General features: G+C 50.9%; 1 protein-coding gene across 1 annotated transcript in view; it reads left to right on the top strand.

Annotated features, from left to right (window-relative positions):
- LOC144757594 (uncharacterized) overlaps nucleotides 1-27,742 on the top strand; it is a 97,799-nt gene that overhangs the window by 47,270 nt on the left and 22,787 nt on the right. The window contains exons 3-5 of the mRNA XM_078646388.1: nucleotides 14,119-14,241; nucleotides 18,633-18,719; nucleotides 26,511-26,567. Coding sequence (XP_078502514.1) covers nucleotides 14,119-14,241; nucleotides 18,633-18,719; nucleotides 26,511-26,567 — 267 coding nt within the window. The remainder of the gene's footprint in view (nucleotides 1-14,118; nucleotides 14,242-18,632; nucleotides 18,720-26,510; nucleotides 26,568-27,742) is intronic.

Genomic DNA, 27,742 nt, shown 5'->3' with positions numbered 1-27,742 from the left:
TAGTCGGGGGCCTGTAGGACTGGGGCAGTACACATTGCGTCTTTTAAGGTTTTGAACGCCTTTTGGCAGGCGGGGGTCAGGCTGACTTTCTTCGGCTGGTTTTTGGAGGTTAACTCCGTGAGGGGGACCACAATGCTGCCGTATCCTTGGATAAATCTTCGGTAGTGCCCCATGAGCCCTAGGAACGCCCGCACTTCCGTCTGGGTCGTGGGGGCCTCCCATGCCACGATCGCATCGATCTTTGGCTGGAGGGGGGCTACGAGGCCGCTTCCGACCTGGTGCCCGAGGTAGACTACGGACCCTTGGCCGATCTGGCACTTGCTTGCCTTAATGGTGAGACCGGCCCTCCGCAAGGCCGTCAGCACCGCCCAGAGGTGCTGGAGGTGCTCGGACCAGTGGGAACTGAACACTGCGATATCGTCCAGATACGCAGCGTTGAACGCCTCCAACCCCGCCAGTACCTGGTTGACCAGCCTCTGGAAGGTGGCGGGGGCGTTTTTCATCCCGAAGGGCATCACCCGCAAATGGTAGTGACCATCCGGGGTTGAAAAAGCGGATCTCTCTCTGGCCCCTTCTGTGAGGGCGATCTGCCAGTATCCGCTGGTCAGGTCGAACGTAATAAGAAAGCGAGCAGCCCCTAGGCGATCAATAAGCTCGTCTGCTCGGGGAATGGGTTGTGCGTCAGTTCTGGTGACCGCGTTGAGCCCGCGGTAGTCAACGCAGAACCTCAGCTCGGGAACAGCACCGGGAGCGGTGGCCTTCGGAACCAGGACCACGGGGCTGGCCCATTGGCTGTCGGAGGCTTCGACCACTCCTAGAGCTAGCATCTTGGAGACTTCGGCCTTGATGCAGGCCCGTACTCTGTCAGGGACGCGGTAGGCTCTGTGCCGTACTGGCGGACTGTGTCCACGTCATGGACGCACCAGCTGGTGACGCCGGGGATGAGGGAGAAAAGGTCCGAGAATTGTCCCAGTAACTGGCGACAGTCCTCGCGCTGCTCGGGAGAGAGGGAGGAGGAGAGACTCACTCCCTCTATGGAGCCATCTTTTTCCCTGGTGCACAGGAGATCGGGGAGAGGCTCCGTTTCCTCTTTCTCTCCATCGTCCGTGGCGAGGAGCAAGCTAAACTCGGACCGGGCGAAGTGGGGTTTGAGGCGGTTCACGTGGAGGACCCTAAAGGGGTTCCTGGGGGACTGTACATCGATGAGATAGGTCACCTGGCTCTTGCGCTCTACCACTTTGAAGGGCCCTGTCCACTTGTCTTGCAGGGCACAGGGCTCCACGGGGGCCATCACCCAGACCTGCTGCCCGGGCTGGAACTCGACCAGAGTGGCATTCTGGTCGTACCACCGCTTCATTTCTTCTTGACTGGCCTCGAGGTTTGCCTCGGCCAGTTCTCGGAACTTCCTAGTCTGGTTCCTGAGGGCCAGGATGTATCGAAACACATCCGGAGGGGGCTCTGGGGCCGCCGTTTCCCATCCTTCCTTGACCAGGCTGACGGGCCCCCTGACGGGGTGCCCGTAGAGCAGCTCGAAGGGGGTATACCCCAAGGATTTCTGGGGGACTTCGCGGTACGCGAAGAGGAGACAGGGAAGGAGGACGTCCCACTTACGCCTCAGGGGCTCTTCGAGACCCATGATCATTCCCTTGAGGGTCCGGTTGAATCGCTCCACCAGACCGTTACCCTGGGGGTGGTATGGGGTGGTGAATTTGTACGTCACCCCACATTGTTGCCAAAGGGACTTCATGTATTTCGAGATAAAGTTGGTCCCTCGGTCGCTTAGGACTTCTCGGGGGAATCCCACCCGAGAGAAGATCCCCATGAGGGCCCGCCCCACTACGGGGGCCGTCACCGTTCGGAGGGGAATGGCTTCGGGGTAGCGGGTGGCATGGTCCACCAAGACGAGGATGAATCGGTGACCTAAGGAGGTCCGGGGGTCGAGAGGGCCCACGATATCGATTCCCACCCACTCAAAGGGGGTACTGACCACGGGGAAGGGTTGGAGGGGGGCCTTGCGCTTCCCTCCGCTCTTTCCGCTGGACTGACACGTGGGGCAGGACTTACAGTGGGCCTCCACATCGGAGCGCATGCCTGGCCAGTAGAAGTGCGTGACCAGGCGGTGATACGTCTTGTCTTGTCCCAAGTGTCCCGCCAGGGGTACATCATGGGCCAGGTTCAAGAGGAAGCCGCGGAAGCGTAGGGGTGCCACCAGCACCCGGGCTAACCCTAGCTCGGCAGACTTTTGCTCGCTGTAAAGAAGGCCGTTCTCCCAATAAACAAAGTGGGAGCCGGACTGGTCACCGGCGGCCTGGGCGGCGGCCTGCTGCCGTGGCCCAACCAAGGACGGACAGGAGGTCTGTTCGAGGCAAAACTCTTCTCGGGATGGTCCTCCTTCCTGGCGCCACTGGGCCAGCTCAGGAAGGTCGTCCAGGCTTGGGGTCGGTTCGACGTCAGGGCCGAGGGGACCCGCATTGGAGGGAGGGCTCTCTCCGGGGACAGCTCGGGGGCTTCAGATGCCTCGGGGACCTCGGGGTCCTCGGGGGCTGGTTGTGCGGTCTCAGAGTTCACCCTCTCGGGGGTGGCCATCCGGGCGGTCATGGACCGGGTGCTCACACAGGCCCATTCGGGCAGGCCCACCATCTCCAGGTGGGTCCTTCGCTCTACCCGCTTCCACGGGGAGCTCTCCAGATCGTTGCCGAGCAGGCAGTCCACGGGCATGTTGGTGCGGACCGCTACTTGTAACTCCCCGGAGACGCCCCCCACTCGAACGGGACTTGAGCTATGCGGCAGGTGTGGACGGAGTTGTCGGCTGCGATCACCCTGCAGGAGATGTGGGGAACAATTTGGGCTTCGGTAACCAAGTGACATTTTACTGCAGTGATGCTGGCCCCGGTGTCTCGGAGCGCCCCTATGCGGTGGCCATTGACGGTCACCTGTTGTCGGTACTTCTCTGTGTTGTCTGGCAGGGGGTTCCTGGGACCATCTCCCCAACACCCAAGGAGACTAACATCATTGCGGCGGGGTCAGCCCCCTCGAAATCCTCCTCCCCTTCCTCTTCTAGGGCTACAGAGGTTATTTGGCGCGCTGGGGGACCCGCAGCGGCGGGCTTCTTGAACAAAGGGCATCGGGGGTCATTGGCATAATGCCCTGGCTGTTGGCAATGGAAGCAGGCTTGGCTGACTCGGGCCCTGGCTTGTCTGAGGGAAACCCTGCGCGCGCTGTGGGAGGTGAGGTGCCAGGCTGGTTTCTGGGGGGACTGCGCGGGGACCCTACCTGGGACCCCCTCTGTCTATTCTGACTCCCCCCTCCCCTCTGGCGGGAAGATCCCTGTTAGTTTCGACTAGAGTCTCCCCCGGGCCCCCGGGGGACTCTGGTGCTCACCCAGCAATCGGCCTCGACGGCCAGTTTCCGGGGGTCAGCCAACTTGCTGTCCAGGAGGTGCTGTCGGAGTTCCACAAAGCAATTCGTGGACAAATGTTCATAAGCAATGAGGTCGATGAGCCCCTCAAAGGTGGACATCTTGCTGCCCTTAATCCACCCTTCCAAGGCCCGGCTGTAGAAATTCACATATTCCACCCAGGTGGTGCCGGGGATCTTCTTGCAGTCTCTGAACCTTTGTCGGTACATTTCTGGGGTGAGCCCGTACCTTGTGAGGAGGGCCTCTTTCATGTGGCTGTAAGAGGTTTGTTCGGAGGACGGTAGGTCGAGTAGGGTGTCTCTCCCTTCGCTCAGGAATCGACCCTACAGCCCGGCCCCCCAATCCGTCCGCGGAACTCGGTGGGAGGTCATGGCGACCTCGTAGGCCTTGAACCATTGCTGGATGTCATCGTTCTTGTAGTATTCTTTTACCACGTCCTTGGGGATGTGGACTTTGGGCTCCGCCGGGGAACGACCTCTCGGGTCACCGAGGTTCTGTTGTCGTCGCTCCGGGCCGCCTTCAGTTCGATCTCCTTCAGGCCGCGCTCATGCTCCAGCTGGAGTCTTTTTCCTTTGTGTTCTCTTTGGAGTTTCTTCTCCTCCAGTTCTCCTTGCAGTCGTAACTGCTCGATGGCTAGCTTCTTTTCAGCCAACATGAGCTCTCCTTCTATCTTCAGGCGCGCTAGTTCTAGCCTGTGGTTTCGGTTGCGCTCTCGGTCGGTCATCTCCTCTGGTGACAGACCTCTCTCCGTGCTGGGACTCCGTGTTGGGGACTCTGCTCTCTCATCCTCTTGGGCGCGGGTTTCGGCCAGTGGCCCTCCCTCCCCACCGTCTTCTGTCGGCGGGGTAGGATGTGCTCCGGCCTTCACCCAGGCTGTCAGGGCTTTTTGAAAGTCTTCTTTGGTGCTTAGTCCCGTTGTCGGGATATGGAGATCTTTGCAAAATTGCTTCAGTTCTTGGTGCGTATAGTCTTCCAGAAGCTCCATCTGGAAGGTGGTCTTGTCGTTCGTGAGGCTCATGGTTGTTCTTCGTTCGGGTAGTGTGTCAGTACTGTACGATCCCTAGCCGTAGGTTCTTATCGCGACGCTGCCACCAATGTTAGAAGGGGCGATCTCAGAGGGCCAGGTTGTGCTCACCCGACCACCCCAGGACCCACCTCTCCCACAGATCTTGCCGAGTCTTATCGTGAGGTCCCCACCGGGGAGGACTTCGAATCTAGGATTGTACACACTGAGCTCACACCACACTTACGAACGGACGCCACACCGTGGAATTGCAGTAACAAGTTCTTTATAAGCAGTAAAAAGAAAGTAGCACTCTTATGTACAATTGATCGAGGGATCACAAAAGTCTTTGAGGGTTCGGGAAGAGGGAAGCAGGACAGTCTTTAGCCTTTAGGCCAGCACGAGGTGTACCCTACGCACAGCTCTCAATCCTCGAGCCGGGGGACACGGAAGATGGGAGTCGTACTGGCTGCTTCACTCACGTCGAATCGGCTCGGTCGTGATGGTGGTCTCGATGGTCCAGCCGGACCAGAGTACTCCTCGAGCCGCGACGAGGTCCGGAGAAGTTCGTGAGGAGCCGCGACAGCGTCAGCAGGGCTCCGATGGTCACAAGTTCAAGCTTGAGCCGCGACAGTGTCAGCAGGGCTCCGAGGTCTTTGCAAGGTCGAGCCGCGACAGCGTCAGCAGGGCTCCGAGGTCTTAGAGATGGCGAGCCGCGACAGCGTCAGCAGGGCTCCGATGGTTACGAGTTCAGGCTCGAGCCGTGACAGCAGGGCTCAGGTGGTTCAGTTCCGTGTTGCGAAGAAGGAGCCGCGACAGCGTCAGCAGGGCTCGGTGAGGCAAGGTTGAGTTCTTCTTAGGATCAGCCGCGATCAGATCAGCAGGGCTTCCAGGTCCAAGATACAACTGCCCGCTAGTTGTCGGTCGGGCTCTGATATAGTCCATTCGCCCTATGATGTCCGGACCCTCGCAGGCGGAGGTCTCATGCCTTGGGGGCTGGTCGTTGGCGAGGTCCGGCGGTGGCTCTTTGATCTCTTTGGAAGATGCGTCCGGGGATTCCCAGACGCCAGCGGGTCTGGAGCCAGCACTCGGGGAGGCCAGAGGTGCGAACGAAACTGGCCCACAGGGGGAGGCCAAAGGTGTGACAGATACCAGTCTCTCAGGGGAGGCCGGAGGTGTCATCGAAACTCCCTGGCTTATCTCACTCGGGGAGCCCTTTACCCCCCAGCCGGGAGTGGCGCGCCTTTGGAGTCTGGGTTTCACTGGGGGCCGGGGTCACGCTAGGCCCCTGGAGTCAGGGATCTCGGGAAGGTAAAATGGCTGCCGGGCCTTGTGGGGCATGCAGGTTTTGGCGCTCGGAGCCGGGGAGTGGGACGGGATACGTGGGGCTGGTCGCCGGTTACGGGGTCTTGGCGTACAGGGGGTAGGACGACCAGGGCTCGGGGTGCAGGCTACGCTAACGGGGTGCTACGCAGGGAACTCAGGTTGCAGGGCTACGCTAACAGGGTGCGGAAGGAACAGGGGCGGACCAAGCCACGAGGCCGGGTCCAACACGTACACTCACACTTCAAGCAGCGCACACTCACACTTCAAGCAGCGCACATACACACTCCAAGCAGGGCACATGCACACTCCAAGCAGCGCCCATACACACTCCAAGCCGCACACATGCACACTCCAAGCAGCGCACATACACACTCCAAGCAGCGCACATGCACACTCTAAGCAGCGCACATACACACTCCAAGCAGCGCACATGCACACTCCAAGCAGCGCACATACACACTCCAAGCAGGGCACATGCACACTCCAAGCAGCGCACATACACACTCCAAGCAGCGCACATGCACACTCCAAGCAGCGCACATACACACTCCAAGCAGCGCACATACACACTCCAAGCAGCGCACATGCACACTCCAAGCAGCGCACATACACACTCCAATGAGGGCACATGCACGCTCCAAGGAGCGCACAAGCACACTCCAAGCAGCGCACATACACACTCCAAGCAGCGCACATACACACTCAAAGGAGCGTAAAAAAAAACCACATTGGGAGAGGATGTAGCCTTACGGCTAGAGCAGTTGACCTCCAAGCTGGGGAACCGGGTTCGAGTCTCTGCAACAACGCATCCTGTGATTCTGGATAAATCTCCTAGTGCCCAACGAAAATAAATGTGTCCATCTGTAACGACACTGGTGCTCTTGTAAAGCGCTCTGATACCCAATGTCTCTGGTCTAGTTTGCGCTCTATAAAATTCTTAATAATAAAAAATTCCAAGTGGCGTACATGCACACTCCGAGCAGCGCGCATACACACTTCAATCAGCGTACATGCACACTTCAATCAGCGCACATGCTCACTCCAAGCAGCGCACATGCTCACTCCAAGCAGCGCACATGCACACTCCAAGCCGCGCACATTCACACTCCAAGCAGCGCGCATGCACACTCCAAGCAGCGCGCATACACACTCCAAGCAGCGCGCATACACACTCCGAGCAGCGCACCTACACACTCCAAGCAGCGCACCTACACACTCCAAGCAGCGCACCTACACACTCCAAGCAGCGCACCTACACACTCCAAGCAGCGCACCTACACACACCAAGCAGTGCTCATACACACTCCAAGCAGCATACATGCACACTTCAAGCAGGGTACACGCACACTCCAAGTAGGGTACATGCACACTCCAATCAGCGTACATGCACACTTCAATCAGCATACATGCTCACTCCAAGCAGCACACATGCTCACTCCAAGCCGCGCACATTCACATTCCAAGCAGCGCGCATACACACTCCAAGCAGCGCGCATACACACTCCAAGCAGCGCGCATACACACTCCGAGCAGCGCGCAGACACACTCCAAGAAGCGCACCTACACACTCCAAGCAGCGCACCTACACACTCCAAGCAGCGTACACGCACACTCCAAGCAGGGTACACGCACACTCCAAGTAGGGTACATGCACACTCCAATCAGCGTACATGCACACTTCAATCAGCATACATGCTCACTCCAAGCAGCGCACATGCTCACTCCAAGCCGCGCACATGCACACTCCAGGCAGCGCGCATACACACTCCAAGCAGCGCGCATACACACTCCAAGCAGCGCACATGCACACTCCAAGCAGCATACATGCACATTCCAAGCAGCGCACATGCACACTCCAAGCAGCGCACATGCACACTCCAGTCAGCGTACATACACACTCCAAGCAGCGCACATGCACACTCCAAGCCGCGCACACGCACACTCCAAGTAGGGTACATGCACACTCCAATCAGCGTACATGCACACTCCAATCAGCGTACATGCACACTTCAATCAGCTCACATTCACACTCCAAGCAGCGCACATGCACACTCCAAGCCGCGCACATGCACACTCCAAGCCGCGCACATGCACACTCCAAGCCGCGCACATGCACACTCCAAGCAGCGCACATGCACACTCCAAGCAGCTCACATGCTCACTCCAAGCAGCGCACATGCACACTCCAAGCAGCGCGCATGCACACTCCAAGCAGCGCGCATACACACTCCAAGCAGCGCGCATACACACTCCAAGCAGCGCGCATACACACTCCAAGCAGCGCACCTACACACTCCCAAGCAGCGCACCTACACACTCCCAAGCAGCGCACCTACACACTCCAAGCAGCGCACCTACACACTCCAAGCAGCGCACCTGCACACTCCAAGCAGCGCACATGCACACTCCAAGCAGCGCACATGCACACTCCAAGCAGCGCACATGCGCACTCCAAGCAGCGCACATGCGCACTCCAAGCAGCGGACATGCACACTCCAAGCAGCGCACATGCACACTCCAAGCAGCGCACATGCACACTCCAAGCAGCGCACATGCACACTCCAAGCAGCGCACATTCACACTCCAAGCAGCACACATTCACACTCCAAGCCGTGAACATGCACACTCCAAGCAGCGCACATGCACACTCCAAGCAGCGCACATTCACACTCCAAGCAGCGCACATTCACACTCCAGCCAGCGCACATGCACACTCCAAGCAGCGCAAATTCACACTCCAAGCAGCGCACATTCACACTCCAGCCAGCGCACATGCACACTCCTAAGCAGCGCACATTCACACTGCAAGCAGCGCACATTCACACTCCAAGCAGCGCACATTCACACTCCAGCCAGCGCACATGCACACTCCAAGCAGCGCACATGCACACTCCAAGCAGCGCACATGCACACTCCAAGCAGCGCACATGCACACTCCAAGCAGCGCACATTCACACTCCAGCCAGCGCACATTCACACTCCAGCCAGCGCACATTCACACTCCAGCCAGCGCACATTCACACTCCAAGCAGCGCTGTTGGACAGGCCTCGTAGCCAGGCCGTCCCCCCTCCGCACAACAGGGCCCGGACCCCGGCTCTCCCTGAATCCCCAGCAAGAGCCACCCCGGCAACCCCCCGAGGTAATCCACAACCCGTCCACAACGGGACTCCAGCTCCTGAACCCTCCCGTACAGGCTGGCCCTGGTCCCCGTCAGCACCATGGCCCCGACCCGGCAGCCATCTTTGGACACTACAACACGAGGCCACGTGGCCTCGACTCGACCCCAACCCTGGGCCTGGCCAGGCCCCGACATCGAGGCACCAACCTCCCCACAGGAGGTAAAGAGACACTTGGCAGGTCAATGAAAGAAGAAGGCGTCAACGGCTCTCCTCCGCCAGGTGTCGATCACCCCCGGCCTCCCTGGGCGCTGGCTCAAACCCCCTGCTGGGTGTCGGGACTCCCTCATTCCGGACCTCCCGACCTCCAGGCGCGAGGGTCCGTACATCAAAGGGAACCAGACCTATAACTGGGGTGGCCCCAAACCAGGAAAGCAGTTGTATCCTGGAGTCGAGAGACCCCGAGAAGAACTCATCCTTGGTGGCCTGCTGGCGCTGCCGCGGCCCTCTGCAACGTGAACCATCATCTTGGCCTGCTGGCGCTGCCGCGGCCCTCTGCAACGTGAACCATCATCTTGGCCTGCTGGCGCTGCCGCGGCCCTCTGCAACGTGAGCCATCATCTTGGCCTGCTGGCGCTGCCGCGGCCCTCTGCAACGTGAACCATCATCTTGGCCCGACCTTGCAGACTCCTAAGCTCGAGGATTGTGAGCTTCCCTCCTGCCACCTCCTGTACCGATCCGGTACCAAGACTGTCCCGCTACCCCCTTTCCCTACAGAGACTAGAATTGAGAGGACCCCCGAGTCCTGAATCTCCTGTACCGCTGATAACCTTGCCGCAAGAACCCTATATAAAGAGTGTTGATCTCATCCTTGTGTGGTGTCTATCTGTGGGGAGGGAAGTGACTTGTCTGTACGATCGCCGGAGACGGCCCTCATCGGAGGCCTCTCCCCCAGTCTTCGGCCGACCCTCCGGGTCCCCATCTAACAAGCGCACATTCACACTCCAGCCAGCACACATGCACACTCCAAGCAGCGCACATGCACACTCCAAGCAGCGCACATGCACACTCCAAGCAGCGCACATGCACACTCCAAGCAGCGCACATGCACACTCCAAGCAGCGCACATTCACACTCCAGCCAGCGCACATTCACACTCAAGCCAGCGCACATTCACACTCCAAGCAGCGCACATTCACACTCCAGCCAGCACACATGCACACTCCAAGCAGCGCACATGCACACTCCAAGCAGCGCACATTCACACTCCAGCCAGCGCACATGCACACTCTGTTGGAAGGGGCGATCTCAGAGGGCCAGGTTGTGCTCACCCGACCACCCCAGGACCCACCTCTCCACAGATCTTGCCGAGTCTTATCGTGAGGTCCCCACCGGGGAGGACTTCGAATCTAGGATCGTACACACTGACCTCACACCACACTTACGAACGGACACCACACCGTTGAATTGCAGTAACCAGTTCTTTATAAGCAGTAAAAAGAAAGTAGCACTCTTATGTACAATTGATCGAGGGATCACAAAGTCTTTGAGGGTTCGGGAATAGGAAAGTGGGACAGTCTTTAGCCTTTAGGCCAGTACAAGGCGTACCCTACGCACGGCTCTCAATCCTCGAGCCGGGGGATACGGAAGATGGGAATCGTACCGGCTGCTTCACTCATGTCGAATCGGCTCAGTCGTAATGATGGTCCCGATGGTCCAGCCGGACAGGAGTACTCCTCGAGCCACGACGAGGTCAGCAGGGCTCGATCCGGAGAAGTTCGTGAGGAGCCGCGACAGCGTCAGCAGGGCTCAGATGGTTACAGGTTCAAGCTTGAGCCGCGACAGCGTCAGCAGGGCTCCGAGGTCTTTGCAAGGTCGAGCCGCGACAGCGTCAGCAGGGCTCCGAGGTCTTAGAGATGGCGAGCCACGACAGCAGGGCTCCGATGGTTACGAGTTCAAGCTCGAGCCGCGACAGCGTCAGCAGGGCTCAGGTGGTTCAGTTCTGTGTTGCGAAGAAGGAGCCGCGACAGCAGGGCTCGTGAGGCAAGGTTGAGTTCTTCTTAGGATCAGCCGCGATCAGATCAGCAGGGCTTCCAGGTCCAAGATACAACTGCCCGCTAGTTGTCGGGCGGGCCCTGATATAGTCCATTCGCCCTTTGATGTCCGGACCCTCGCAGGCGGAGGTCTCAGGCCTTGGGGGCTGGTCGTTGCCGAGGCCCGGCGGTGGCTCTTTGATCTCTTTGGAAGATGCGTCTGGGGACTCCCAGACGCCAGCGCGTCTGGAGCCAGCACTCGGGGAGGCCAGAGGTGCGAACTAAACTGGCCCATAGTGGGAGGCCAAAGGTGTGACAGATACTAGTCTCTCAGGGGAGGCCGGAGGTGCCATCGAAACTCCCTGGCTTATCTCACTCGGGGAGTCCTTTACCCCCCAGCCGGGACTGGCGCGCCTTTGGAGTCTGGGTTTCACTGGGGCAGGGGTCATGCTAGGCCCCTGGAGTCAGGGATCTCGGGAAGGGAAAATGGCTGCCGGGCCTTGTGGGGCATGCAGGTTTAGGCGCTCGGAGCCGGGGAGTGGGACGGGATAAGTGGGGCTGGTCGCCGGTTACGGGGTCTGGGCATACAGGGAGCAGGACGACCAGGGCTCGGGGTGCAGGCTATGCTAACGGGGTGCTGCGCAGGGAACTCAGGGTGCAGGGCTATGCTAACAGGGTGCGGAGGAACAGGGGCGGACCACGCCACGAGGCCGGGTCCAACACACCCCGGACGAAGAAAGCCAATTGGGGCGGCAGAAGCTTTGTCGCTAATGCAGCCATAGCCTGGAACTCCCTCCCCTCGTATCTAAGGCATTTGACTAACATGATGGCCTTCAGAAAGGCCTTAAAAACATGGCTTTTTACCAATTAGGCTCAATTTAGTACACAAATCATTGACCTACCGTCCGTCAGTAGGCACCTCACCCTAGCGCCAGGACACCTTTGTTGGTAACAGCAGCGCTTTACAAATGCAATTAACATTAACATTAACTGAACGAGAAAATACAAGCCATGCATTTAGCTATTAGTAGACTGACATTACTACCATCCATATCCATATCCATACTAATATAATAAAGAGAGAGCCCAAACCTTTGAGGCGGGTAATCTCAGGAACCACAGCACCAATCACAACACCCAATACAGCGTTGGAAAGGGCAGTTGCAGCAGAAGGACATAGGCTATGCAGACGCCCACCATATACATTTAAAAGGTAAAAGAACCGTGCCAGCAAAGTAGTCCCTTGAGCGGCGTGTCTGAGTTGTGCTGTGGGCGTGTGCTGGGGGCGTGACAAATGCTGGGGGCGTGTGGTACGTTCCGCCCTTCATGCCATGTCTCATATCGTGTGCTAATCCCACCCTGCTCCCTTTAAATACCCCTGCACCCCATAATCATAACCCACCCTTACTCCTTAAAATACCCCAACCCCCATAAACACTAACCCATCTTAACCCTATAAATATACCCTGTACCCCAAAACCCAAACCTAGCCCTGAACCCTAAAAATACCACTGTACCCCAAAACCCAAACCTAGCCCTGAACCCTTAAAATACCCCTGTACCCCAAAAGCCAAACCTACCCCTGAACCCTAAAAATACCCCTGTACCCCAAAACCCAAACCTAGCCCTGAACCCTAAAAATAACCCTGTACCCCAAAACCCAAACCTAGCCCTGAACCCTAAAAATACCCATGCACCCCAAAGCCCAAACCTAGCCCTGAACCCTTAAAATACACCTGCACCCCAAAACCCAAACCTACCCCCTGAACCCTACAAATACCCCTATACCCCAAAACCCAAACCTAGCCCTGAACCCTAAAAATACCCCTGTACCCCCAAAACCCATACCTATCCCTAAACCCTAAAACCATCCCTGTACCCCATAACACAAAACTTTATCTGAACCCTTAAAATACCCAAACACCCCAAAACATATACCTCAGTACCCCAAAACATATACCCCTATACCCATACTTACCTTATCCAAACATTAAAAACATGCTTTTACCATTCATGCATTTATAACGAATTTCGTTGTAAATGTATGCGTGGTAAAAGCATATAAAATGTAATGCCATGCGTTATAATGCCATTGCTGTAGTCATGGTACTTTCGTAATGAAACCCTCCCCCGGTAAGTACATTGGTGGCACGGCGGCCCACATCTCCAGCAACATACTCATATTTTTTCACCACCCATTTGAAAAATGCACAGGTCTCTCTCATTGATGGCCAGCACCGACATACACTTTTAGACACACCTCCCGCCACAAGTTCTAGAATTGCGAACTTTAGAGCTGGGGAGCTACGTTCGAATCTCGGCATCAGCTCAACATCCTGTGATTCCAGGCAAATCGCTTTGTCTCCCCGTGCCTACCACAAATGAATGTGTTCTTCTGTAATGTAAATTGTGCTCATGCCATGTTGTAGAGTTCGCGCTATATAATATTGCAAGGGAAAATAAAGTAGGGAAACTCAAGTTCACACACGCGCCCTCTTAAGTGCATCAGCAGTGCACTGTGAATCGGAGCGTTTCACAGGCCTGTCACAGATAAGAAATGCTATCTAAACGAAATCCTACCAAACAATATACTACTGGCCGGCAGCAATTCGTACCCGGACAACGTCGGGACGGGCTGCTAGTATTAAATATAAAGCTTGTAGTGTACTTTTATAACTATTTCCTAAATACTGGCATTTGCAGGTCCTAGCTCGGAGTACGTTCTCTTGTTCAGTATATAGTGCAGTGCATTGTGGGAGGAAGTGTCAGTCACAGTGAGCTGCGTAAAGAGGTGTCTTTGGTAACTGAGAGGAGACAAGGAGAAGGACTCAACCTGGGTGAAGAGACCTCTTGTCTGCTGCTTACTTTTCCCAGAACAGCACACAAGAAATCAGTACTGCGCTTGCTAACTAGACCCAGGTGTAATATTTCTGCGGCACAGGGATGCGGGGATAGTACTTATCTGTGGTCTTCGCTCCAATTGGACAGCATTACTTCAGAAATGACGTTGTCAGCCAAAGATCTACACTTCTCCAACATGTTCGACAACTGGTGCAAGTTTCCTTAGTGATTCCATCCTTTGGTATAAACCCTTATTTAAGGATTGTAGGAGTCTAGGGTAGAGATGTTTAGAGGCTTTGTGCTTTAACTCTACTTTTAATAGGGTGGGGTCAATATGCAAGAAGATTCTCTCCTCACCTTCTCTTCCTTTCTCTTTTCAGGTGGACGCCATGTCTTCTGTGATCATAAAAATTGATGGCGTTGAGGTGGCCATGGTTAGCCCTGGATTGAATACGACCGTTGTCAACCTCAAACTTCCTCAGCATAATCACATGAGTTTGAGGGTAAGCAATGTTCTGAGAGATAAGAGTGTGTCACTGGAGTGAGTTGCATGGGCTGTATATAAGGGAAAATTTCCATCAGGCTTGCAGCCAGAGCCCAAAGAGGACAGGTCAATGCGCAAGGTATACCTGGTGAATAAGTTAATGCAGGAATGTGACCCCGTAAACATCACGGGCCAGCCTCTGTTAATTTTTTTATGAAGGAGTCTGACTTCATTTGCAGTCAGAAACCTTATACTAGTGCAAAAAGAAGAAAAAAACAGACCCTAAGTTGTTGGTACCTTCAAGATCCAATGTATTTGTAGCTCTCAGAAATTATTAAGTTAATTATTCATTCATTGGGATACTGATTCCACATATCTCTAATTGTAGCTCTGGTAACACAATGTAAATGAACCCTGACAAGGAATAAGGGGGCGTGAAAGGTAGGGATGCCCTACAAGGAACCCTTCAAGGAAACCCTACAGGGATAATGCTGTACAAGAAGAGGTCTTCGCGCCTCCAAAGCCATGGGCCATCTCGCGGTCCCTGGGGCAAGAAGGGTCTGTGCTGACCAAGTATCTCTCTTTCCCTTTGGGGCTGAGGACACCCTCTTTGAAGTGAGGTGTGGTTCGGAAGGGAGAGATGCCATCTAGAGAGAGTAAAGTAATAGAAAAAGGACTCCTTCTAATGTAAATGTTCTGATGTTTACAGGTGCTTGAATGTGTGGTATTGCTAAGGGTTTTGTTGTACCCTGCATAGAGAAACTAGTAGCCTTGTAGAGTAGTTTCAAATCTTCTTTATTAGATCCACGTCAGGGTATTTAAAATCTTAGTCCAGCCAGCTCTAGATAGGTACAAGTCATGTACCAGCCATACACCAGCCCCACCAGGAGCAGCCTGCCCAGCTGCTCAGCACATCTCCACCTATCCCCACTCATCCCCTCAGGCACCCGGGCATTCCACGCATCACAGTCACACCAACATTCCGTTACCATCCCTCACTCTGGCTGAGCAGCTAGGAGGACCTAGGCTGATTACACATAAATGCAATACTTAGGATGTAACAGGTTTGTGATGGGAGTTTGCAGAAAGTGCGGTAGTTGCATCGCTTGGTGACCGGGGAAGAGGCTTGCATTGTTACGCTGATATTAAAAAAAATGTTTTACCATTTATTATGAAGAAATAAAGAAAGCTAAGTCTGCATCTAGTTCGTGCTTGATTTTCAGCCGTGGCAGTGTTGATGCATTGTCGACATACAAGGTTTTGTTTTGTCTGTGTGAGGAAAGAAATTGTGTTGGGAAGAGGTGTATGCAGTGTGTATACAGATGAGTACCGCCAGCAGTGCCCTGATGTGGGGGATTTATTCACGTTTGTTGTACAGACTGTTCTGTGCAGATGTCTTTATCTTGTCCGTTCACTGTTGTACTGTGTCCTTAGTGTTCATCTTTTGTTCGGTTGAAGGGTGCACCCTCTTTGAGTTGTGGGTTTCCCCTCGTTTCCTGTTTATTGTGTGCTCTGCAGCTGGGGTTGACATCTTCCGTGTGGGGGTTTGTGGCCGGTTTGAGTTGAGAGTCGATGCTTTCCGTAGGTTCAACCGTGTGTTCATATGGTGACAACTTAAGGGAGGTGTGAATGACTGCAGATGAGGTTGAGTTTGAGTGTGTGCATGTGCAAGATGTGAGTGACGGTTTATATGGTAATGCAGAGCATCTGGTTGTGGTGAATATGAATTGACTTTTTGCATGCGCTTGTCATTTCTTGTTTGTTGGTCTGGTGAGGTGATGGTTGTCACTGGTTGAACCCATGTTCTGCTGCACTACGTGAGGTGGGAGTGTGTGAACGAGGGCTGTACTACATAAGGGCAAAGGCGCCATCCTTCATGGTGGTTGGTGATTGGCTGGCTGAGGATTAATGGTGTAGTGGCTATGCACATTTAAGGGAGGTGACATAGTGGGTGCTCTCTGCTTGGGTGATGGCCTCTCTGTGGAGAGCAGTTCTCACCCTGTTGAGTGCTATGCAGGTGCAGTTGTCAGACCAGGACTCTGGGTGTTGTTGCCCGAGGCGGTTGTAATTGTGACAGGTTGGTATCGAGTGTTTGTACGATGTCAGTTGAATGGTGGTTGGAGTTGTGACAGGTTGGTATCGAGTGTTTGGACGATGTCAGTTGAATGGTGGTTGGAGTTGTGACAGGTTGGTATCGAGTGTTTGGACGATGTCAGTTGAATGGTGGTTGGAGTTGTGACAGGTTGGTATCGAGCGTTTGGGCGATGTCAGTTGAATGGTGGTTGGAGTTGTGACAGGTTGGTATTGAGTGTTTGGATGATGTCAGTTGAATGGTGGTTGAAGTTGTGACAGGTTGGTATCGAGTGTTTGCACGATGTCAGTTGAATGGTGGTTGGAGTTGTGACAGGTTGGTATCGAGCGTTTGGGCGATGTCAGTTGAATGGTGGTTGGAGTTGTGACAGGTTGGTATTGAGTGTTTGGATGATGTCAGTTGAATGGTGGTTGAAGTTGTGACAGGTTGGTATCGAGTGTTTGCACGATGTCAGTTGAATGGGGGTTGGAGTTGTGACAGGTTGGTATCGAGTGTTTGGACGATGTCAGTTGAATGGCGGTTGGAGTTGTGACAGGTTGGTATCGAGTGTTTGGGCGATGTCAGTTGAATGGTGGTTGGAGTCGCTCCATATTGTTGTTTTGGAGACTGGAGTGCATTGTTTGGTGGTTGATTAAAGGTAGGTGTGTTGTATCTCGTGTCTGTCACCTGGTCCTTTCCTTGTTTAGATGTCTTGCCTTTTCGTTGTTTTGTGTTTGTTATCTACATCCTCAGTATTTTCTGTGAGTCAGCTTCAACCTGCAGAATCTGCCCAGGACCTTATCTGAGAGGTAGGGCCTTACTTTCTCACCTGATCACAGAACTGCTGTATGGGCTTGGATAGTAATGGACATTTCAGCATCTGTCCTTGCACTGGTGCTGTGCACCTGCCTCTGCTCTGTTCTCAATGGACACATCTTTAGCTGCTCCCCACTCAGCCCAAGGCCTCTCTGTCCTGTGAGGTGGGGAAAGGGGAGTCATGGTTTCCTGGAATGCTGACAAAAAACATCAAACTTATTCTAAAGCAGCACAAGTGAGAGACCAGCCATGAAAGGGCAGCCCTTCAGTTTGGCCAAAGTTCTGTTAAAAATGTAAATGATACACATGTCAGGAAGCTGTAACCAAGGCGAATCGAGGGAAAATAAGTGATTGTATAATGTAACAGCCAAACTCATGATAATGTGACAAAATTTAAAGTTATAACCTCTACCTCAGATTGAGAAGAGGGACTTAAAAGAAACACACTTGAAATGTCAGCGAAGAAAGCCACGAAGAAGCGAGCTAGACCAGCATTTAAAGAATACACTCCTGAGGAAAGGAATCTTAAAAGAATAGTCAAACAAAGAGAATTTAGAAGGAGAAGCGGGCAAAGTCAATTTAGATTGCAGAATCAGTGGCAAGCGATTATGGTGTAAGCATGGTGGCCACCAAATGGTGGACAACAGCTGACGAAATACAAGCTTAAATAGAATAAGGTGGACAACCGAATTAGAGAACTTATTTGTTGATAATCTACTACTACAGACCCTGTATGTGTATAACATTTGCTGAATGCTGTTGTAAAACAACTGACTTACACCTGCAGACTGACAGGCGTGGAATAGAAGTTTGGAAGCCATTTAAAGAAAGCTTAAAATAAGCTATTTTCTTGAGCAAAGACCATTGTTCTTTTTCAAGGCTGAGTAGGAGAAGCACTTAGTTTAGAGCGGATAGTGAAGGAAAAGAAATGATTTGAGAATTATGTGCAAACAGATCCTGTCCGTAGGAGGAAAGGTAAGCAAACTGAGTGGTGCTCAGAAGAAGCGGCTGCCACATGCAGAACCTTGGGGTATCGCCTCCGCCAGGTACTCCCTTGTCTTCTGAATACTGCAGATGTATGAAGACCTGAAGAATGGATCAGCAGTGTAGTATGTGTGACACATGCGCTCTGCTTACCTGATAAGTAATCCTACTGAGGTGCGAAGATTTACAAATAGCAGAGGTAGGTAAATGATGTGGTGGGTGACAAGTGAGGTTTGTGGGTAGCGTTGCATCTGCAAAGTTTGCTCGTCCTGCTTCGTCTTTCGATACAAAGATCTTTTTAAAGCGGTGTATGGTTTGTGGGGACTTGTGGATTCTGGTATTGACGAAAGTGTTGTAGATGGACTTGGGGGATGTGAGTGAGTGCCCAGGGAGTAATTCAGTGGAAGCATTCAAACAGGGTGGGTGGTAGGTGAAGGGTTCTGAAGAAGTACGGTGAAGGAGTCGCTGTGTAAATTTTGGTCTTCAAGGGAGTCGATGTACTAATCCTTCTTCGCCAAACTTGTGTTCTCTTTCTGCAGGTGTCGCAGATCTTGGCAGGTTTGGTGTGCGTCATATTCTGCTGGACCAGTCCGTACTTCTTATTTGGGCTTTGGACAGGGATTCCGGTGAGAAGTTTGGGCCTGCTGCTTTGATGATTGGTTTTAGGAGCACTAACCTAGACCTTATGTAAATGTAAATGTAAATGTGGGATACTTGTAAAGCGCACTGTTACTCTACCCAAGTGTCCTGGCGCTGTATACCGCTGGGGAACCCGTCCTGGTTTTCCCTGTGAGATGGTCCCTTTCTGGGTATCTCCAGGGTGAAACCAGGCATCCCCTGCGTCTGTGGGGGGCCGTTGTAGAGACGAGGCAAGCTTAATGCCCAGAGTTACCGAGTGTGTTCCCTGGTTAGAGTAGGCACTGAGGCGAGAATTATCGAGTCCGTTGACCCTGGTCCAAGACCCTGCCGCGTCGGGATTTGAACCCTGGTCCCGGGCCGTTCTCTGCTTTCAGGTCTGCCGCCTCTAACCAGTGAGCCACACCTCTCCACTTAGCAGCTACTAGGCTTAGAGTTTATGGGAACTGACATCCTCAGCACTTGAAGGTCCATCAACAGGGGCAAGTAAGGCTTTTGTGCATAAAGATGTAAAGTTGCAATGGAACAACAATCCCAGGACCATGAAGAAGTGCCACAGAGTGCCCTTGAGGGAGTAAAACCCATTAAGGTCTACAGTATGGGACCATTGACTGCCTTCTAATGAGGGTAAAGTTGTGTATTCCAAAGGGGCTTTGAGTGGAAGAGGTGTGGCGCCGTGGCTAGGGTGACTGACTCCGGAATCTGGGGATCACGGTTCGATCCCCGGAGCCGGCGGCCAATTAGCCCAGCACCATGTGACTCTGGGCAATAGCTTGCTTAATCTTCCCGACGGCCCCCAGCGCCGAGAGACCCTTACGGGTGATTGTGCGCTTTACAAATGTGGATTATTAAAATTAGGTTGGCTGTGTCGGAGAGCGCTGCAGTGAATGAATGAATGAGTGAGCGCGAGAGCAGATGAGTGAACGCCAATCCACATTTGTTAAATGCACAAAGGTTGATGGAAGGATACTTGCAATAAGTCTAACCACTGGCAATCGCTCCGGGTAGCATTCCAACGCATCGTTCTTTTGCCACCTCAGTTTGAACCCAGCTAAATGCAAATCAATCCTGAGGCGCCTCCAAAAGGAACAGTCCAGCCTGAACTGACAATCCAGGTCCTTTCGGAACTGGAACACAGGTAACCCAAGACCGGCTCTGCCATGATTGGGGTTCTTCTGTCGGGTGTAACTTGATTCTAGTGGCATCGGTATGGGCCCGAGCTATTGCCAGTGGCTGAGAATAATTCAAGCATTCCAACCATCACTTTATGTATAATTTAGAGTGTCGCCCTAAGTGCTACGGGCATGCCCAGATGTGGGTCCCGTGCTCACTGTGACACTGGAACCAAACGCTACCTGCCTGACTGACGAGTCCTAATAAGGGCGAAACCGATCCTGGGTTGCTTGCATTCCGGTTCAGGGAGGCTCTGACTTGCAGTTCGGCCTGGACTGTCCCCATTGGAGCAGGGTCAAGACTGATTTGCATATGGCTGGGTCCAAACTCAAGTGACCTGGTGGAAGGAAAACTATGGGTTGGAATGCTACCCGAGCAATTGCCAGTGGTTGAGATTAATTGTTGCCACTTTTGTGGCCATAAAAGCAGACAGTTGACATCCATCCTTTCCAAAGAAATACATCGGACCGACCTGCCAAGAAACGAGACCGCCCAGAATTCTTCAGGGTTTCCTAAGCAGTTACTTAATGACTCGGGTAAGTCGACCGCTCCAAAGCAAACTTAACTCAACTGACATGTCATTCATAGGACTAAGTGTGCAGACCCTTTGTAAAGAGGTTCAAACTTTATCAAGTTTGTAAAAAGTTATTAAAGTATAACCAACTTACAACATTGAACTTTTAATAAAAGTATTAGCAGGTGAAATATTCTTTCAGAAAAAAAAGCTAAACCTATGTTTTTGAGTAAACCTCTCCTGGAAATATTTTTTGCTGGAAAAATCTTCAGCATAAACCTTTTTGCAGTAAATTTAACCCACAGCGGTGATTTTGCAATTGGTGACACATATTTCACATTTGTGAAGATTGCCTCCCTGCTTTAAATTATAAAAGTGAACACCTGTGTTTCAGGGGGTGGGTGGTAAGAAAGGGGAACTGTGACTTGGAAAGTAGAATCACTGGACTTTCTGCACACGTTTGCCATAGTACAGCCTATCGGTGCAAAAGGGGGTGGTGATGGACGGAGCATCTGAACCAATCAAACACTCACACCCAGTCAACAGATCTGGGTTTTGTTCGCCATAAGTTGGCAGGGTATGCTCAGACGTGAGTCCCTTGCTCACTTTGCCACTGGATTCAAGCAAGCCGGGCTGAAGACGGCTGAAATGCCAGAAACCGGTCCTCGGATGCTTGTTTCAGTCCAGGGAAAACATGGCTTGGCAGTTCGGTCTGGACTGTTCCCATGAGGCACAGGGTCAGACTGATTTGCATATGGCCATGTCTGAACTGGGGTGGCAGATTGGGCTAAAGAACGGTGATGGATTAAACCCAGATCTGTTGACTGGGTGTGAGTGTTTGATTGGTTCAGATGCTCCGTTCATCACCACCCCCTTTTGAACCGCATAGTACAGCCTATGGCAAATCCCCACCGCTCTTCCGAGCAGGCCTCTGCCCCCACTGGCACTTTACACAAGCAGAACTCTGGTGATGACCAGAAATACCCAAGGAAAGCACAGTCTAAGGGCTTCAGAAATTGGCAAGTGTGTATGGAAAGGCTGCAGCAATGCAGAATCCCTGCAGGGAGAGGCTCTGAGAAAGCTTTGCAGGTTCCCACTCCAGGGAGAGGCTTGTCTGTATCCCTGATCAACTCCAGATCTGTAGGAGATCAGATCCAGCATGTGACTCCAGGAAATGCTGGGGTGGACAAGTGGAGCCTCTCTCTGGAATAAAGATTATCTAGTCATGGGTGGGACTGGAAGGCAAGCACACAAATGAGTTGATTTGGGTTCCAAACCAGAGCTCATACACTAATCAACGTTTAATTTAGCATCTTTACTTTTATTTGGCATTTACTTCCTTGCACTAACTGAACAGCACTTTTCTTAGTTTGCATTTTTAAAGATACACCGCGACTTTGCACAAAACATCAGGAAAATTACTTTTACGGTATGTACAATTTAGTATTATGGTTTAAAATGACTAAAGTAATAGGACATAATTTAAGGTTTACTTTTAGGTCTCAGACCTAGAATGGCTGGAATTCATTGAATTATAATGTAGAGTTGGGCTTAGTTTTAAAATTAACTATTAATGTAACTATTTAAATATAAAATCAGTGTAATTTACAGTTAAGGTTATGTTTCGTAATTGAATAGCATTAAGTTAAAAACAAATATGTATAAAATATATAAAGTTAGGGTTTGCATAAAGTGTATAATTATGTTAATGTAGGGTTAGCATAAGCTTTAATGCAATAGTACGCAAGTTAAATAGATGTAAATTATTTAAATACAATAAGCAATGGGTTAACAAGGTTATAATCTAGGGTATTCTATGTTTGAACTTCATTAAATACATTTAAGTTCGGGTTAGTTTTCATTGGGATGGAAGATAAAGTTGGAGACGTTAAGGTAAGCTAAAGTAAGTGGTCGAAGTAAAGGCGTGGAATTAAAGGTAGAAGTAAAAACACATAATGTTTCATGGTACGTACTTGTCCCATTGCATTCCTTGGCAGGGCCATCTAATGCATCAATGGCGTGTTCCCTCTGACAGAAAAAACATTTTAGAAAATATATCCTCCAAGCTATAACCTGCCAAAATCTCCACCTGGCACACATCTATCCATAAAAAGTTCTGCCTATATTTAATTCTTTCTAAATCCAGCCAAACTTGCATCCTGCATATTTTAAGACTTAGTAGATTTATTTGAACTGCTTTCCATAGTGGGGTTAAATGGAGCTCGAAATTAGTGTAGGTAGAAATTTTATTTAAAGCAGATATTTTAGTAATGTGATCCTCTGGACTAGGTCCAAGAAATATTTTGCACATGTATGGTCAGCTTACACCTGCATATAGACGTTTTAAATACGTGTTAAACAGCTTTTGTAATAAATAAAAAGTAGTTTTATACTCTTAAAAATACTTACACTTAGATTTTAACATGAGTAAATCTACTCCCACTGGCATGGGCAGACGGTGGGTGTTCCCAGAGGGTATACTATGAAAGTGTGGGCACACCCACAAACGTAGACATGTGTCGGTATTCACAAACCTCTCCCGGACCCACTCCGCCTTACAAAACATTGGAGATACCATACTCCTGTCAAGGGCAGCAATAAATCTTGTTGAGGGTGTGATTAGGGACAGAACACTCCCAACACTGGTGAAGTGTAGGGAGAGGGGTTTATCCTTGAAGAAAATATATTTTCCTGTTGAGAAACAAAATGCATCTGATACATGGTGAGGCAACGCCCACATCCCTGTTCGACTTTATGAACAAGTGCGCATGTTAAAACGCCTCTGCATGTGAGTAATCGTAAATTCGCAAAGGTTTCCCAGAAATACACGTGGAAACATTTAACTGCAATCCACTAGAACCCCTTATGAATGTTAGCAAGTCGATAACGAACAGGCGCGGATCGTTTATTTATTTTTTGTGTGAATCTGGCACATTCTTGCCCTTTGTTTCCTCATGAGAGTTGTTACTGACAGACACTGTTCTACTTTACAGCTGTCGAGGGTCTATTTCCAAGTGTCCTTTTCTCACCCCTTGCTTCCCAGTTGTATCTACTACCTTGGATGGGGAGGAGAGTGGCCTCCAGATAAACTGAGAGCAAATGGTGTCCTGATCCTCTGAAGTTATTTGCCTTTTCCCTTTTCTTCGAGGTCCTCCATGCGTCACTTGCAGCCAGTAGAGCTCAACAGATAGTAAAGACCTGCTACTAAATTTGGCTTTCAACAAACCCATGACTCCATAGTTCAATAACAACACCTTCCATTGCTGAAGCCTTATGAACGATACCCTTACGCCCATCTTCAGCGCTCGTGACACTTCTCGCCAGCACCATGAGGTCACCAGCTGTACCCTCTCTTGTCCCCCTATGTACCATTCTTAAGTTCACTCTGAGTAAGACTGGTGTCCAGTTGGGGGTGCCCCATAGCCACCAGGGAAGAGGTTCTAGGTTCAGGAGTTGATACCAAAACTCCAGTGAGATGTTCTGTAGGGGAACCGTGGGCTCTTTCTTCACACATGGTTCTTTCCAGGGTTGGAAGGCCAAAGGTTCATTTGTCCTCAACTTGGTTTTTTTAATATCTTTTTATTGAATTTTTGATGGATAAAGGCACACCCTCGACTGAGTCCTCAGCATTGAAGCGGCCTAGCTCAAGAGTTGATGAGCTGTTGTAACCAAGTCTACTTTGAAATCCCTTGATTTTTCTAAAGAAAGGAGCCATTGTGAATGCTGTAGTGTCGAACTGGTTGTATGTCTGCAATAGTTGTGACTTCTCAGCCATCGAGCTCAACCACCTCGGTGGATACAAAACATGGCTGATCTCCTGCTCACCAGAGATAACAAGCGAGGCAAGATCAACCCCTTGCTTGGACCCTTCCAATGGTTCCAGAATCCCCCAAACGTCCATAAAAAGTTCCAAAGACGCATTTCTTACTGTGACGTATCATCTGCTGGCATCTCCTCCCCAGCAGCGTACCCTCTCAGTAAAACCTGTAAGGAGGGCTTGCCTTCGATGCATGAGGCATCCTTAACAGCCCTACTGGGGCCATATTACACTGTGCCCCGGGGTCGAAATGGGCATTTGCACCCACTTTGCGCTCCCCGGGGCACTTTAGTGTTACAGAAGGGGCTGTAGATGCTTGTGCGGCCCCTTCAGTAATACCGATTGCGCGAGCGTACATAAAGCACCAGTGCTATCTTCAGGGGGCGTTCCCTCCTTGGCATGAGGGCAGGCCCCATGCAAATTTGGGAATCCCTTTGCCTCTGCACCTCCGCCGTATTACGGATGCAGGAGTAGAGGCAAAGAAGCTCTCAGGAGGCACAATGACAGTGTGCCACCTAAAAGATGGTGCACACTCACTGCAATCCCTGAGTGCGGCTCTCTGGAGGGGGAAATGGGGTCCATCCCCTTGCAGGCGGGTGCATTAACTAACTGCACGGGCATGCAAGGTGATGTCTAATATAGCCTTATAGCCCGCCGTAGTGGGCTATACCGGCTATTAGAACATTGGAATGTTGGGAGCTCCATTGCAGACAATGGAGTGCTCCCTGCTTCTACGGGCTGGTAAAGGCCCGCAGAGCAACATTCCAATGTTCTACAAAGGCTTCTCGAAGTTCCAGCGGGATTTATATCCCCTCGAGCTTCGAGAACCCTTTGTTTAATTTGTTAGAACATTCTGCCCTCTAGTGGCAGAATGTTCTAATAGCCTTATAGCCCTTCGTAGCAGGGCTATACCGGCTATTAAAGTCCCGCTGTTTTGGGCCTTTAACGATTCAGTGGGCCTTTATTAGCCGGTATAGCCCGCTACGGCGGGCTATAAGGCTATATTAAAGGCCCTCTCCAGCGTTAAAGGCCCGAGCCGAAGGCGAGGGCCTTTAACAAGGGAGTGGGACTTTAATAGCCGGTATAGCCCAGCTACGAAGGGCTATAAGGCTGTTAGAACATTCTGCCACTAGAGGGCAGAATGTTGTAACAAAAAAAACCAAAGCCTTATGGAAGCGGGAGGGAATTGGAATCCCCTCAGGCTCCCTGAAGCCCTTGTTCACAGGCAGAGCAGTGAACAACGAAACATTGGCATGTTGGAGCTCCGGGCTTATACCAGCCATTATAAGCCCGGAGCACTCCATTGTTTTCAGTGGAGCGCCCAACATTCCAATGTTCTAATTCCCCTTCGAAGTGTAGATGAGTTGGTGCCAGCACTGTGAAAACGTGGAGCAGCTTTAAAGTAGCCGCTCCGTTTTTCGCATGAATGCGCTCCCCCCCCCCCGGGGCAGCGTGGGTTTGCGGCTGACCTGAGGACCGCGCATTCATCATCATATGGTGCATTTTCTTTCATTGCACCGGGTGCACCTTTTAAAAGTTGCGCCTAGTGCAATGAAGTAAATTTGTGCTGCAAGTTTAAAGCAGCCCCAGATTGGGAAATGAGTGAGGTACAGAGAGCACTAAAATAATACACCAACCCACTCCAAAAAATCTGCCATTTGTAAATTCGAGAGAAAAAAAACTAGCCTTTGCCCTAGCTCAGGCATAATGACAAGCTCATAATCGAAGGATTTACTCAGCAGTGCTGCCTCTGCAACTCACAGGAAATGCAACTCAACCGAGTCTACACACTCAAGAACACTTAGCCTGAAAACGGATGAGAGCCTGAGCCCTGTGCGCACGAGGAGGCGACAGCGAACACTAGTCCTAGTTTTCATTATCGAGACACCAGGGGACCCTAGAGATACTTGTAGGAAAGTGTCCTTTTTGGTTGGTGAGGTCCGCACCTTTTTCTCCAGCATTGATGGTGCCAGTGCTCTCTCCCTAAAACTGTCATGTGTAAATTAGCAACCCCAATTGACAAGGACTTTGCTCCCCTATTAAGCCCGTAGTATATCTTACCGGGGATACCCCGGGCATGGATGGTAAAGGAGTACCAGGGCTTTCAGCACTTACTGTGCCACCCTGAGTGACCCAAGTAAACTAACATCAGACTGCAGAAGACGTGCAAACTGCTCGAACCAGACTCGAACCAGTTATAAAAAACAAATAGTTATTTTTTCATTACTGTCTTCTAATCCCTTCATTGACCCTCACTTTGTGTCTTTTCTTTTGCAGTTAATCGTGACTGGAGTTTTCTACATTCTTTCTCAGAGTCTGAAGGATCCTGGTTGGGTAAGCGTGGACCATTATTCTGTGACACAAACATTTCACTCAGTATATTTGAGCTATTTTTGATTATGTATTGTTTAGGAAAGATGGTTCAATGAAATGCATGATGAGCAAATCAAATTGACGTAATCCTATAACTGATTTTATTTTATTTCTTTATAAATTTCACAATCCGTAATGCCACTTCCCCACAAATCATCACAATTACTCTTTCTCTTTGCCCTGACCTCAAAAGTTTGGCATGTGGAAATGTATTTTAACAAAAAAAAAAAAATTGTAAAACGGTCTGTTCCTCCATAGTGAAATTTACATCAGGAAATGTTTGAGATTTTTCAACTTACACAATCAAATTGTATAATAAACCATTAACAGTGCGAGGAAAACCTACAAGATACAATTTATTTTGTAATTTAAATACACTCAAATAAGAACCTTGCTTGAATTTATTTATTTTATTTTGAAAGTTTTATACAGTGCGAACAAGACCCTTGCGGGTATCAGAGCGCTTTACAGTAAAAAAAAAAAAAAACGTGTAAAGGCATAACAAACAGTAAAAGTAAGCACTTTTAATGTAAAAAATTGAGAGAGGTAAGAATGGCTGACTTGCTTTATGACCTTTGGGTGAAATTCTGTCTGGAGCTGAAGGTACAATTGAAACCTATAGGAATTTCATTAATTCTAATTCTGATAATATGAATAAAATGATAGCCAGTCATTAAAATCACCTCAATTCTTGTGTTTGTAGTCAATCACAGGGGGTCGCCAATACTGACCTGCCATATTATTTTGAGAGTGGACTATTAGTACATATGTTGCACCTCAAAATCAGAGACGGGTTACAAAAAGTCGGTGCACTATTCCTAACCACTTTTTGGTGTCTACATCATCGTACATCTATAGGTCTTAATATTGTGTCAATCATTGCATCTGGATAGTTCCTGGGACAGAGGAAATTTGAGAGCTTTGAGAATCCATCACAGCAGCAGTGCTAGTGGCAAAATCTTAGGGTGAAAATAGCTTGGATACTATTGGTCTCTAATAAGGACGCTAATAAGGTCATGTATGTCTTCATCTCTTCTTGTAATACCCACTCGCGTGTAGATACAATAACCAGTATCTGACAAGCCTGTCTCTAAGAAGTCACCAGTTTCTGTCCAGTCTTTCACACTGTCAAGTGC

Source organism: Lissotriton helveticus, chromosome 1_1 (genome assembly GCF_964261635.1).
Source record: "Lissotriton helveticus chromosome 1_1, aLisHel1.1, whole genome shotgun sequence".
NCBI lineage: Eukaryota > Metazoa > Chordata > Amphibia > Caudata > Salamandridae > Lissotriton > Lissotriton helveticus.
Note: the sequence above shows the minus strand (reverse complement) of the source record. Positions and strands in the feature narration are given on the sequence as shown.